We start from the raw sequence: 16,148 nt of genomic DNA, 5'->3' as shown, positions 1-16,148 counted from the left end.
GGAAAAGCTTTCCCTTATCTTATTGTCTGTGTTTTTATTTTGATTTATGTTATTGCAGCCTTAAAATTTATCTCATGAAGTCTTGAAATGTTGAAGAAGAATGCTGTTTTGGCCATGAATAATAATAAAAGCAATATTTGTTGAAAGATTTTCACTTGATTGTATTATAAATTAAAGATATAATACCAAGAAATTATATACTTGGTTTAATCCATTATCCAATGTAAGCAAACAAAGTTTGCATCTGAAGTATCTTTCAGGACTGGGGCAACTCATGGCAAAGGTGGTATAAGTTCTCATCACTTGCCTCAGTATTCCATAATGCAAAGCACATCTCCTTGCGGACATGTATGATGCTGGCTCCCACTGATGAGACCTCAATAAAGGTCGAAACTGGTCTGGGTAGGTACCCTTCCCTTAATGCATAACATTAAGGGAAGGGTACCGACCTTCACTCTTTTGTAAAACAAAAGAGTGAAGGTTGGTCAATTGGTAGAGCCTCTGCTACTAACTGCACTCAAACTTGCTTAACTTTTTGCATGAGCCATTAGTAGCAGAGGCTCTACCAATCGACCAACCTTCACTCTTTTGTTTTACAAATTCATCACTATGCCTATATTTTACATGATTAATCATAGATGTTGTACATGAAGACTCAAAATTTGTAAAATGTAAAATATGCGAACTACAAATATCTTGGGGTGGTACAGGAAAAATGCAATGTACAACATCTATGATTAATCATGTAAAATATAGACATAGTGATGAATTTGTGAAACAGAAGAGTGGAACTGAAATATCAATTCAGAATGTAATAAATATGCATTCAGAATTTGAAGTTATAGAAAATCTAAAAAATGGAAGGTAGATGCAAAAGGTACAAAATCTTTGCATTATGCCATAGATGAAAACGATACCATTGATAGCTTGCCATCCTCATTTGCTCAAATGAAGGATTTACAAGGCTAATGAGTTAACTCATTCCACGGTATAATTTGTCTGGATGAAAATATTTTGCAGATAAAAAATAATTCCAGATATTTATGATCAATTAGTTGTAACTATTAAAAACAAGAAGATTACAGATGCTTAATATATTTGTATTTCTCTTCCATTTGAGGTATGTAGCTGCTAGCATACAAACAAAAATTTCATCAGCTTCACAGCGCACTGGCTTGATACAAACTTTCAATATAATCATATAGCCACAAGTGAGAAGATTAAATAAAAGTTTCTTGCCGTATTACAAATGTTTGGATATAGACATTTCATTCATTTACATAATGGTAGTTTGAGACAATGGCACCAATATTGGTAAGGGGTGTAATGATGCAGAAATTGTATGCATTGCATGTGTTTCACATGCTGCAGTTAGCAGTTAATGGCAGCGTGTAGAAAAATAATAGGACATTGTAACTATTCATCCTGCATTTTTGTAATGGATTTCACGGTTCGATGTGAACACAGATGATTAAGAAAATAACTATTTATTAACTTAAAAGCTAATATTTCACTGTTATTATATCCAGCATCTTCAGAGCACACAACACAAAGTTTGTTACAAATGTAAAACAACCACAATCCGGTGTAACAGTGAGGCTAGCAAAAGTAACTGCAGCATGCAACACAAGACTAAAGTCCTAATATGGCGCCGCCATCTAGGTTTAAAAAAAAATATATATATATATATATATATATATATATTATATATATAATGGATATAATACCAGCGAAACATTAGCTTTTAAGTTAATAAATAGTTATTTTCTTAATCATCTGTGTTCATATCAAACCGTGAAATCCATTACAAAAAAATCTGACGAACACATAAGACTATCCACAAGTATAGGTTATTCAAACCAAATTAAATGTTAGCCATTTGCAATTATTTTAAGATGTACCTTCTAGGTGATACTCTAGTGTTTTTATATGCTACAACAAATAGAAAATCTAAAAAGAGCATTACATATCTGTTTGAACAATTTATAAATTAAGTTCAAATCAGTGGCCTTTAATGGAAAAACTGATAAATTTATTGTAGCCTTTTGAGGAAATTACCGAAACCACAAGTTTTAATTTCAAAAATGCTGTTAACTATAATGACTGAAAATGTATTTAGCTAAAGTTGAAAATAACATTTTTTTTTAAGTAGGAAAAAAAAATCAACAGAAGATTTGGTATTTTATTTGAAATAATAAATCTAATCTAATAGAAAATTATTCTACTATATTAGATTAAAGGTTTCAGCTAGCATTTTTCATGTCATAAAAATTCATTGTTGAAAGCATTCTGATTAGATTAGAGAGTTCAATGTGATTTGGAAATATCAAGTGAAATTAGTAATATTCCTTTATTTTAAAAAATGTGAGATTGTTGGAAAATCATAAAGAAAAGAAAAATAGTAGTAAATTATGACAGTGTCTTGATATCACCTCTTCTTCTACTGCTTTATTGATCATGTCGCAAACAACAGTAAAATAGTAATGGGTCCTACATTTTCCATATTTTAGTAATGTTATAGTTCATTTTAGCCTTTAATTGTATTTTTGTTCATTCTAACCTAGAAGCTACAAGTATCTGTTGCAAAACTAGTTGATTTTCATGTTATTATAGCCAAATAAACCCAATGGATTTCTCTTTATAAGAAGGTTTTTTGTAAAATTTAATTAAGTATACTCAAACTGAATATTCAATGCTTTGGCCAAATTGAAAACCAAATAGTATTTGTTTATTGCGAAAATCATGCTTTGGTGCATCTAGTCAGAGGTGTTTGGAAAAACTAATTTATCATCAGTGTTGTTTGACTGCTTCCTTCCTAACCGAGTATGTTGTAGCCAGTGTCCTGGAGAACAGTGACATTAGAATGATATTAAGAGGAAGAATAAATCATCTGAAGTTTGGATAATGGTATGGATCACCTAGTGGAGAACAAATCTGATCTTCAGGAAATCACCACAAGTTAAATCATGCCCTTAAAAAAATGTGCTTCATCCAGAAGTAAATACTGTAGTTAAGAGCTGAAAAAAATTACACTTGAGGTTAAATTTATAGAAGTTGAGCATCTCTGATACCTAGGCATATTCTTAATAAAGATGAAAGATGAAGTCAGAATATTAGAACAAAAATTGCAAAATCAATAGCATCACTCCAAAAACTAAAGCCACTATAGATAGTTAACAAGCTCATAGTTACAAATAGATTACATCTTATTGACAACTTTGCTAATTCAATATTCCTCTGTGAAAGTGGAGGAGTGCTTGTATCCTTGTGGAAATGGCATTTGCTTTTATAGCTTTAGGCTCCCAAAAGAAAGACCATTATAAGTTTGATTCAAGCCAGAAACTAGAGGATTTATTTCTAGGCATTTTCAGCTGGTTTCTGAGTTAATCCATTTTTTGCCACAGACAAGTAGCATTACTCTCAAAATCAGGTTTTTAACCCTGCACAGTGATATATATATTTCTGTGAGGACTGTCCCCTGATAGATATCTGCTCTAAAGGTCCCATTATAGACTGTGAAAAGAAGAATTATGCATTAAAACCTCTTGGTGTATTTTTTAAGCTTATAAATTTGTAATATATATATATATATATATATATATATATATATATATATATATATATATATATATAAATTAATATAAATATATATAAATTTATAACTATTTATAATATTTATAAATATAATTTATAACTTATAAATATGTAATAGAATGAAGAAAAGAGGTAATTTTTCTTTTTTTGATAGGTTAGTGAAGGTCTTGATTTTGCAGACAAAAATGCAAGAGCTGTTATAATTACAGGCTTACCTTTTCCACCATCTCAGGATCCACGAGTTAAATTAAAGATGGAATATTTAAATAGTGTTAACCACAATAAAGTAAGTTTATTTATAATCTATCATTTAAAACTGTTGCTACTTCTTTATTCTTATTGTTATTTTTTCTTTGTGTAAGTATTAATTGAAAGGGGAAAAGTTTTTCCTAATTTCTAGTTGAAATTATAAAAATAACCTCCATTTTATAATGTGTGTGTACGTACATACAGGAATCCCACACTTTACACAGTTTTGAATAACACACTTTTTCCAATTAACATGGTTAATCAGTTGACACCATAATTTGTTTAACATGGGTTAAAAATTCATATAACACATTCCTTTCATCACCTTGAGGTGATGGGCAATTTATTGTATCACTAAATACAGTAAAGAGACTTTTATAGTCTCTGTATTATATTTAGTGACAATTAGTGACAACTGGAATAAAAAAAGACCTTGCATAATGAAAAGCACTTCCCCTCCCACAGACACTATATTGCATACACACAATCAAAACAGTTTTATTGTAATAACACCAAACACTACATATCTAAATACATTACCTTAACATCCTCTTTCAAATTTTCAGTTATGATTATGATGCAGAAAAAAAACATCATCAAAGGATGTAACTTTAAAACAATTTAAATTGTTTTGAGCTACTCTTGGGGGAGACCACACTCCTACCAGGTGCGTTCCCTGGGTAGCAGATGGGGGAAACCCAAATGGGTTGCTCTGAATAAAGAGCTGTGGACCAAAGGATGTAACAGAGGCAATGCAAGCTAGCTACATTATTATGCCAGTAACTTTCATGAGCAGGAGAAAGTCTACAAACCAAGATAGTGCTACTGTGTATGGGACAACCGACACACCTACTTGAAGACCACATAGAGTAGGTGAGAAATCAGCAATGTGGTCAGCCAAAGATGTGAAACATGTAGCCACCCTCAACATAAGATCACTATACTGACCTGAAAAATTGCAATTAGTCCAGGAAAATTTAAAAAGACTGAAATGGAGTATTTTAGGTTTATCAGAGACACATTGGTGCGGAGATGGATTCGTGGATTTACTAGAAGGAAAACTGTACTTCTCAGGAAGAAAAGATAACATACAGAGAAGGAGTTGCATTATTAATTGAAAAGAAACTTACACACTCAGTAATTGAAATAAACCCAGTGTCTCCTAGAATAATCACAGCCAAACTTCAAGCAAAAGAAAAAGGTCAAACAATTAAAATAATCCAAATATATGCACCAGACAGTAACCATTCTGAAGAAGAAATAGAAAATTTCTATGAAGAACTACAACAGGAAATAGATAATCCCAAAAATAGAGAACTCATGATAGTAATGGGAGATTTTAATGCTAAAATAGGGCAGTTCACAGCAGACAAAACAGATGTGATAGGGGAAATTAGGATATGGAGAGCTTAACGACAGAGGAGAACAATTACTACACTTCTGTAAAGCAAACGATATAATGATTACAAACACATTGTTCTATCAACGCCCTAATAATAAATATACATGCACATCCCCAGAAGGTAATATAAAGAACTGCATAGACTATATCATCATAAACAAACAATGGAAAAGATCAGTAAATAATGTACAAACATTAAGAAGTTTTGATTTTGACACTGACCATGAAATATTAACTGCCAAAGTGAAGATAAAATTCAACAGGAAAAACAATATCAGAAAAGAAGAAAACATCAACCTATCAAAACTAAAAGATAGCTCAAGCAGAAGTCGATTTTTAGAACAGATGTGCTTGAAATTAAAACTCTCCATCTTCCAGAACAGCAGAAAATACTGGGAAGAAGGAAAAGAAACAGTGTTATCAATTGCAAAAGACACTCTAGGTTCCAAACCCAAAATAAACAAACAGTGGATAACCCAAGAAATCCTAGCTGCCATAGAAGAGAAAAGAGAGGCCAAGATACTTGTAAACCAACAAAACAATGAAGAGAATAGAGAAAAATACAGAGCACTAAAAAATAAAGTTGATAACCTATGCAAAAAAGCCAAAGAAAAATAGTTAGAAGAAAAAGCTAAGAAATGCCAAGAAGCATACCAACAAAACAACCTAAAAGTCTTCCATGATACTGTAAGAGAAATTACAAAGGAATTCTCAGCAAAAGCAGTAACAATGATAAACAACAAGATGACTGAATCCGGGAATATTGAAGATATAAGAAAAATCTGGTCAAACCATTTTAAGACTATCTTCCACCAAGGAAACAAAACTACAATGCCAACAATAGAAGAAAATAATGACCACCCAAAAATTTTACAAGAAGAAGTTAGATACGCAATAAAACAGATGAAAAACAATAAAGCACCAGGCATTGATATTATCCCTACTGCACTGTGGTCATATGGAGACAGCATATCAATAGAATATTTAACAACCCTATTCAATAAAATACTACAAACGAGAGATCCCAGATGACTGGAGAACTGGAAAGATCATCCCAATGTACAAGAAAGGAGACAAAAGAGACTGCAGAAATTACAGACCAATCGATTTACTCCCTCACACCTATAAAATATTCATTAGAATTATACAAAATAGATTAAAAAACACCTATGAAGAAATGATAGGCATAGAACAAGCTGGTTTCTGAGGAAACTGTTCAACAATAGGTCAAATTTTCACATTGCACCAACTAGCAAAGCTCAGCTGTGAAGACCATAAAGAACTATATTGTTTTCTTGTGGACTTTAAACAAGCTTTCGACAGCATCAACAAAGAAATCCTTCTTAAAATTCTACTAGAAAAAGCAATAGACAAATACATAATACAGTTTCTTATAAAATATTACTCTAAGACAAATGCAATAATTAAAAAGGACACACTCACAACAGAACCTATAGAGATCCAAAAAGGAGTAATGCAAGGATGCCCATTATCCCCATGCCTATTCAACATATATCTAGACGAAGTTGTAAATAGACAATGAGCCTGGAGTCAATGGTTTAAACATAAATAATATCAAATAATCGGATGATCTCGTCCTTATTGCAAGAACCCCAAATGAACTACAAAGGTTGATAAACAAGTTAAACAAAACCTGTAAAACATATCACATGACAATAAATATACAAAAGACAAAAGTGATGAAAATAGAAGGAACGGAACTGCTATCTCAGCCACCCTAAATGGAGAACACATAGAACAAGTAGGCAACTTCATATATCTTGGATCAAAACTGACAGAAACAATAGGTGAACTCAAAACAATCAAACACAAAATAGCGATAGCATGGACCACCATGGGAAAATTACAGAAAATCTGGAAAACAAACAAGATATCTAAGCAAGCCAAAATCAAATTATATGAAGCAATAATTATACCAACAGTCATCTATGGAGCAGAAGCATGGACAGTTAAGAAAAGAGAGGAGAAAAAACTGCTGGCATTTGAAATGAAATGCTTAAGAAAAACAAATAGAACAAGTTGGACAGTAAAGAAAACAAACAGCATAGTCAGACAAGAATTATTGTATAAAAAGACAATAATAGAAAAAATTAGAAAACAACAACTGAAATTGTTTGGACACACTGTACGCATGGACTCAGACAGACTTCCTAACGTCCTAATCAATACTTTTCCAACTGAAACCAAGAATCATTTGGCTGAAATTAATAAAGAATATTTCGGGATGCAGAACATATATAAGGAACTTTTTAGAACAGCAAGGAATAGAGAAGACTGGAGGATCCTGCTCAAGAGAAGACTCAACCCATCTTAGACGGAAGAGAAGAAGAGCTACTGAAACTTTAAAACAACTTTTGTATATTGACCTTAATCTTGATTGTAGTATGTAAGTCTGCTGAAATGTAGACAAAGCTATGATTTATTACAATGAGATGTACTCACAAAAAAGAAACAAAAGTCATTGCAAAAGTCTCTTGTTCAAATATTTCTCATAATAATAAAAAATAACAAATTACGGGGGGCGCTGTAGGTGCCAGGGGACATAGCGCCCCCCCCCCCCCAGTAACATATACACACACACACAATGATGGTCTGAAAAGTTCTCAGCCTTGCAATGAAAAAACAAATTTATAATTTCAAAATTATTTTTATTTTTCAACATAGTCTTCCTTAAGACTAATACATTTATTCCAGCGATACTCCAGTGCCATTATCCTGTCCTTAGTGGTTCTCAGTAAGATCTGCAAAATACCCTTCTACAGCTGCAATCACCTCTTGAGTTTAAAAAAAAAAAAAAAAAAAAAAAAAAAAAAAACACTGATCAGCGCAAGGAAGAGTTTTAGTTTTGAGAAGAGATAAAAGTCAGAGGGAGCCAAATCTGGGAAATTGGGTGGATGTTCCAACAATTCATAGTACAGATCCCTTAATTTTCCCATTGCCAAAACACCTTTGCGGGCATGTGCATTGTCTTGATGAAAGATGATTGTTTTCATCTGCAAACCAGGACTTTTCTCAGGAATTGTTTCGCCTTAGTCTGGTTTCAAGATCGAAATAATATTCCCCAGTTATTGTTTTACCCTTTTCAGGATAATTAATACACAAAATGCCTTGAGCATCCCAAAACACCGATGCCATGACCTTTCCTGCTGATGGAACTGACTTTGTCTTCTTTGGTTCTGAACAACCGGCTTCTGTCCACTGTTTTGACTGCTGTTTGGATTCTGGTGCATAATGGTGAATTCAAGTCTCATTCATAGTAATAGATCGATGCACAAAATCAGTTTTTTTTTTTCCCTTGTTAAAACGCTCCAAACACAGTTCGAGATTTTCATGTCCTTTTGATCTGCGTGGCACCCTTCTTGCGCAAAGTTTTTTCATTTGCAGTTCTTCATGCAAAATATATCCTACATGTTCTTTTGAAATGCCTATAATCTCAACAGTTTCACTCACTTTGACTCGCCGGTCATCCAATACCATGTCGTGCACTTCATAAATGATTTGTGTTGTTGGACTTTTTGGACATCCTTCAAGATGGATGACCTGGATAATCTTCAAGCCTGGTATGGCCATGTTTAAACTCGGCAGCCCATTTCTTAATTGTTGAAAACCAAGAAGAGTGCCCATAAACTTTTATGAACTTTGAATGAATTTCTTTTGGTGTTAAACCTTCTTTTACAAAGAATTTTATAACCGCACAATACTCAATTTTATCTATTTCAGACAACACTTTTGCTTCAGACAGCTGTATAAAACAAACTACTTGAGAGAATGACTTGCAATTTCATATGGATGCATATGACGGATGTACCAACTTAGAAAAAAAAAATCTGACCAATGGTGTTGCCATCTATGGTCAAGGCCAAGAACTTTTCAGACCACCCTTGTATGTGTGTGTGTGTGTGTGTGTGTGTGTGTATCTTTTTGCTTATGAAAATGCCTTTGTGACTCAGGAAAAATATTTCCTAATAATAACATAGTAAAAAAAAAAGTTAATTATTTTCCTAGATGTTTGTTTGTTTCTTCCATTAAACGAAAACATGAGTGATAATCACTGTCTAAGTATCCCTACCAGGTTAGTGATCTGTCAAGGTAGTTAATACAGATAGTCCCCTGGGATGTTTTTGGTATTGAGACCACACATTATTATGTAATTAAAGAGTAATAAAAATAAGCAATTAAAGCCCGAAAAATTTCATAAATCATGCGACTTACATCATCAGGGGTACTGGTACCTAAAAGTTTTACACAACAAAAGCCTATTAACAATTAATTACACATATTAGATGTTCTTGATAACTTTATAATTGATAAACCAGAATACAAATGACTAATTTGTTACTGTATGTGTATTGGAACATTGCTACTTGTTGTTATCACGTTCTGTAGCATCACATTTGTTATATCCTAGGCCTGTGGTAGTTAAATTTTAATGAAAGCAGACAATACTTGATGTAAAATTAAGCCCTGATTTTTATTGCGGTGTGTAGGGATCCTAAGCATTTGCGAGGTTTCTTTAAATTTTCTCGTAAAACAGTTACGATTAATATGGCATTTTATGTCATAGTCAGGGTAGCCCCTGAGTGTAGAGTCTTCAAAGCCCCCCGCACCTACAGCGCCCAACCCCCGAGTTCCGGACTGGTAGGCCGGTTCTCCTTGAATTCTGGTGACTCAAATTTTGAAGAATCGAAAGCCCCCCTCCTCACCTGACAGTTTCCGGACTGGTAGGCTGGTTCTCCTTGAATTCTGATGACTCGACACTCAGGGTAGTCCCCGAGTTTCAAAACATTTCAAAAAACTTGACATAAAAAGGCTTATCATTTTATATATTTAGGGTAGATTAATTTATTATGACATAAAATATGTCAAATTTCTGCCAAAATTCTTGTGGCCAGTAATGGTTGTGTAGAATGCCACGTCTGATTTATGCTCTTCTTTTTTTGACATCTTTTACATTCAGACATGCAAATCTCTCCCAACCTTTCTGTCTGGCTACATAACAAATGCCACAAGTGCAATGAATCTCATATACATCTAGTTTTTTCATGGGATGATGTGGAGGTTTTTGGAATCTTGTTTAAGTAAGGGAGTTGTTGCAGGAGGCATATTAAGAATTTTTTGATCATCTTGGGTTCAAAACCATTAGGTACAAGGTTCTGTCCTGAGGTAGTGCAGTTTTTCATTCCTTTTAATTGACGTACTTGATATATTGTATACCCTGTCTCGTAAAGTTTTAATTATGCCTGTCTTTTGCAATGTATGGTGGTGTGAAGCAGCATTTAAAAATCTTTCCGTTTTGGTAGGTGTTTTCTGTATGCTGAAAAGGATAATGTTTTTTTCTCATCGTTTACTTCGACAAGAATATCGAGGAATGGTAATTTTTTGTGTTCTAGTTCAAGAGTGAATTTTATATTGGAATGCAAGCTGTTCAGATAATCTTCAAAAGCAATCAGCTCATCCACCGTTCCCAACCAAATGATGAAAATATCATTGATATAACATAACCAAATTTTTGGTTTCTTCTGACAGTTTTTTTAATGCATTAGTTTAGAAATTTTCTATAAACAGGTTGGTTAAGGCTGGATAAAGGTGGGTGGGGACCCATGGCAAGTCTTTTTGTTCCTAATATTTGTCTTCAAATATGAAAAAAAATGTTTTCCATGCAGTCTTTGAATAGTCCTACAGTGTCCATCCATTGGGAAAAGATTTACAAGTAGATCCACTGTGTCATATCTGGGGTACATTGGTGAAGAGACTGACTACAACTTGCTAAGATGTTTAAAGCTTCTATATTTATATCCTTTACTTTTTCAATAAAATGTAAACTGTTTTTTAGAAATGATTCTGTTTTTCCTATGTGTGGTGATATTAAGTTTGACAGATAATTTGCTGAGTTTGAGATCAGAGAATCTCTCCCACCCCGTTGCCTTACATTAAGAATGTCACAGACAAAATGACTGCATTGCTCCCTGAGTACAACTTTAAAAGTGGCTTTTTTACCTTTACAAAAAAATATCAAGATTCCTTTATTCAACAAAAAACCTACACATCACCCATGAAAAAAAAAAACAGATATCTCTGAGATTCATTGCACTAATGGCATTTGTTATGTAGGCCATCGGGAGAGATCTGCATGTCTGAACACGTAAAAGACATCAAAAAAAAAAGAAGAGCATAAATCAGGCCTGGCATTCTACACAACCACTACTGGACATCAAATACTTTGGCAGCAAACAAAAATGTCATATATTAATCGTAACTGTTTTACAAGAAAATTTAAAGAAGTCTCACAGATGCTTAGGATCTCTATGCAATGCAATAAAAATCAAGGCTTAACTTTACATCAAGTATTTTCTGCTTTCATTAAAAATTTAACTGCAGGACTAGGATATAATAAGCATGATGCCAACATGATAACAACTAGCAATGTTCCAACACACACACATACAGTAACAAATTTGCTATTTGTATTTTGGTTTATCAATTATATGTTACAGTTGTGAAGTTATCAAGAATATCTATTTGTTAATAGGCTTTTGCTGTGTAAAACTTTTAGGTACCAGTACCCCTGATGATGTAAGTCGTACAACTTACAAAACTTGTCGGGGTTTAATTGCTTATTTTTAATAAACTCCTTATTTATATTATAATGCGGTCTCAATACCGAAAACCTCCCACAGAACTACTTAACCACAGAAACTTGTATTTGAAAGATGATCCTTATTAAATTAATTGTCATAGTCAGGTCCAGTTTATTCCGAGATGGTTATAGAAGGAATACTCAAACTGTATCCATTTACTTTATCAGATAGTGCTAATAAAGATATTAAATGAGATCCTTAGATGTCATTTGTCCATGTAGAATAGAATTAACAACATCTCATATACTGTAACATGGGAGGTATGAAAGAGCTCGATTGAAATGGGAGACATTTAGGTGATTAAGGAAACATCAGGATAATAATAAATTTTTTAAAAATGACAGTTTCTTGATTAGAGTTGATCTGTATTCCTAAAGTCATTTGTCATCATATCAAGCAGGAAAAGAAAGATGTATGTGTTGTTGATGAAAGTGAGTTGGAGACAAAATGGAGTTTTTTCTGAATGAGTGTAATGGAGTGATTGAAATGACTGAGACTCTTCTGAAACTTTACAGGGACCAGAGTTTTAATTTGGAAGTAAGATTAAAAGTGGATTATATGCATTCAGTGTAGATCAAATGGAAAAATACAGACCTTACAAACATCTATCATTGTTTGCTTTGGATTCTCTCTGACATTTCCCTACTAAAATATTATGAAGCTTTTATGTAATGGTTGGTAAAATGGCAACTGAACCATGAATTAATTAACCAAGATAGTATTTGTGATAAAACGGACCCACCTAAGAGTTTTTGAGTTGTTTCACCATTTAAATTTTAAAGATAGATAAACATTGATGAACACTTGTTGAAAAAGAAAATATATGTATGTATATAATATATAATATGAGGTATGACAAATTCCTGGAATGCACAAGTAAAAATTATATTTGCTTATCCATGGACTAGTGTCTACCTGTCACCTTTAAATCAATCTCCTTGTGCAGCAATTCACTTAGATAATGTTACCGTCGTTCAAAACATTTCTGGAATTTGTCTTCTGGAATAATTTTTATTACTCTCACTACATGACATTGGATTTCAGAAAATTTTCATCCTTTCAAGTCATTCTTCAGTTTTGGGAATTGCCAAAAGGGACTAAATCTGGTGATGGAGGATGGTCAGATTTTGTGATTGATTTTTAGTCAGAAATCACAACTCTTGTAGCACATGTGAAGGTATTTTCATGATGGATGATTCAATTATTCAGCTAAAGTACAGGTCTCTTCTTATGAACAGTTTTATATAACCTTGCCGGTATTTCTAAATTAGTTCACTGTTGAATTCACAGTGAATTAAATCCAGTCGAAGCTTCCAGTTAGCAAAATGGTGGTATTACTCTAGGAATAGAAAGTCATCTACAACCTAGTGATGCCTGCACCACAGAGGTTTGACATATCCTCTGAGGGATGTGCATAACAAACTTTGATCGCTGGCTACATTAGTTCACTCCTAGATAGTTTCCTCCAGTATGATAGTCATGCCTACTGGCTGTGGAATATATGTAGGGCTCCTAATAGGCACACCGTAAGCAGAGGATTTGGTGCTTCAGGCTGACTGGACTTTATCAAAGTTGGATGTGCTCCACATGTGACCAGAACATCAGTTTAGTCCTAGATACTTTGATCATGTAGTCGTCTTGGCTACTCCCAGAAGAATGCCTTCTGCCCCACCTTTCCAGATCCTAAAGTATACTGTTGATGGTATGTAATGTTCTTTCTGGGCTTTTTTTTTTAGTTTGTTGTAGTGAGTGATTTTACCATAATGGTGTTTACTGTAGTGAGAGTTAACATAGCACTTGTCAGCTAAACTGATCATTTGGAAAATGTAAAGTTTATCATTGATATAACTCCTTACTCATTCAGCTGTGTTCTTTGGAGATGATTTTGGACTACTTGTGCAGAAATCAGTGAAGAGAAAATGGATTTCAAAAGTATAGAAGACTGACAAAAGGAACAGAGAGAGAGAGAGAGCTGAAAATAGAATCATCACATATTGACCTTACCAGTGGTGGTCTTAGTATTAAGAATGTTGGTTTACAAGAGGAGGGAAAGAGGAAGAAAAGCATGACCTAAGATGAGGCCATTGTTTCTCAGAAAAAGACCATACATTTTCATTCAGCTGCACAATAGTTCCGGAATTTCAACATGCTAACAAATTCATGAGATTTTTTTTTTTATTTTTTAAATATTAATGCTGAAATTCGGGAGATTGACATAGGTAGTAAATAAACTTCAGCACTCAGCATAAATTATTGTTCATCTAATGCTGGAAGTGGCTTGAGAAAGTTCATTAGGTGTTTGGTTGGCAAACCAGATCATCTGGTTTGCCTAAGAACAATGCAAAAAATATTTTGTATTCTAGAAAATTGATTCAGTATTAATTATATCTAGAGTTAGAATACCTATAGAATAAAGTATTAAATTGATTTCATTTAATTCAAATTGCTGCTTGATTTTTTTCCTCTTTGTTTAGGGCTTGAATGGAACCGAATGGTATCTTTTGCAGGCGTCTAGAGCAGTAAATCAAGCAATAGGAAGGGTGATAAGGCATAAAACTGACTTTGGTGCTATTATTTTATGTGATAACAGGTATTTAGTAGAATTCTATATTCACAAAGGAATTAAACATACTTTTTTTTAATATTATTTCAGCAATTACACCTACCAGCCATTGAATTAGAAACCTTTATTAGATGTACGTAAACGTCACTTACATAGTGTATATGCAAAATACTTGGTCATGTGTGTCATTCTAGGCAACTATTTAAGAATGCTGCTGGCCAATAATCATCAATAGTGTTGATCACAATGGGAAAAACAAAGTATCTTTCAGAGTTCGATAAAGGGCTTATTGTGGGTACCTGTCTAACTGGAGCCATGAATTTAAAAACAGCTGAACTGACTGGTTTCTCAAAAGGTGAGATATCTCAAATGTTTAATCAGTGGAAATATAACCGAAGTGGCTTGTCTAAGAAGTGTAACTGTGGTCCTAAGACGTCTTTCAGGAACGAAATTGCCATCGTCTTAGAAGGGCTTGTATGGACAAACAGAACTTTCTGTCTGCAGCAATTGACCAAAACATTAAAGAGGACTGTTCCTAACCCATATCTCGCCAAACTATGCACAGAGAATTGAAGAGGAGCAATATTGGCAGTCGCTTGCCTATATGGAAACCACTGATTTTTGTGAAGAACCAGAAAGCAGTGAACCTGATTTGCCTTGTAAACACAACTAAAGGTTCTTCAGGTGGTGTCATGGTGTGGGGTATGTTCTGTTGGAATGGAACGGGTCCCCTGATATTGCTGGAAGGTTGGGTGTCCTTCAAGGAATATCTGAACATCGTTGCCAATCTAGTCCATCCTGCAATGGTGACTTTTTATCCAGAAGGTGATGGTTGTTTATTGGACGACAATGCTACTGTCCATCATGCAAGAATTATTCAGCAATGGTTCAGTTATGATTTGTTCTTTCATCTGCTTGTTTGTTGATTAGATATCATCACTGTTTCCCACTGTAATGTGGGTGTTTGAATGTCTTTTGTTAGTAGATGATTTTCATTGCCCAATGTTTGACAATTCTGCTTATGAAGGCCTGAAGTCTTAAAAGAATAATATCCTTAATCTGGAAGCACTACTCTGCAGTTTGTCTAACCCATTGGTTCAACCTAAGGGTATTGTTCTAATGCCCTGTAGGCAACTAATGTCATTAGTTGCTGGGATTAACATTAATCCTGCTCACAACTGTTTCTCAGCATTGCAGTATACAAATGTCCACTAATGTATTGGGTAGTACTTCTGTAGCACAGTCAAAACAGTGTCCTTTGATTAAAAATGTGATTGGAATTCTAAGATATGAGGACTATTTATAATTACTTTATAGGAGGTGGATTTAAGAGAGACCCTTCCTGGGAACTCAGATTTTCATCCTGCAAAAGCATGCATGCACACATACATACATACATACTGGCTGGAGAACACAAGAAATCTAATGGATTTCTTGATACATGTTACTTAATAATGTGGTCTTAGTTACCTGCCATAATACTGAAATCATTGCCTGATGATTTTGTTGGTGCAGGAATGAGCACACTTGTTCATGACTTTTTTAATTGCTTCAATTACTTCCTTATCATGAAAACAGATTATAGTTTATTACTAAATTATTATAGTTGAATGATAATTTAAGGATAATCTGATGAAAACAAATGCAAATACACGAGTTTATATTTCAGTTGACTACCACC

At 33.7% G+C, this 16,148-nt stretch overlaps 1 protein-coding gene across 1 annotated transcript in view; it reads left to right on the top strand.

Annotated features, from left to right (window-relative positions):
* LOC150095845 (regulator of telomere elongation helicase 1 homolog) overlaps positions 1–16,148 on the top strand; it is a 332,736-nt gene that overhangs the window by 169,349 nt on the left and 147,239 nt on the right. The window contains exons 10-11 of the mRNA XM_090409544.1: positions 3,749–3,880; positions 14,379–14,494. Coding sequence (XP_090265670.1) covers positions 3,749–3,880; positions 14,379–14,494 — 248 coding nt within the window. The remainder of the gene's footprint in view (positions 1–3,748; positions 3,881–14,378; positions 14,495–16,148) is intronic.

The sequence above is a fragment of the Typopeltis vanoorti genome, chromosome 19 (genome assembly GCF_054136105.1).
Source record: "Typopeltis vanoorti isolate ZY-2024b chromosome 19, IOZ_Tvanoo_1.0, whole genome shotgun sequence".
Taxonomy (NCBI): Eukaryota; Metazoa; Arthropoda; class Arachnida; order Uropygi; family Thelyphonidae; genus Typopeltis; species Typopeltis vanoorti.
This window is presented reverse-complemented; position numbering and strand designations above follow the sequence as displayed.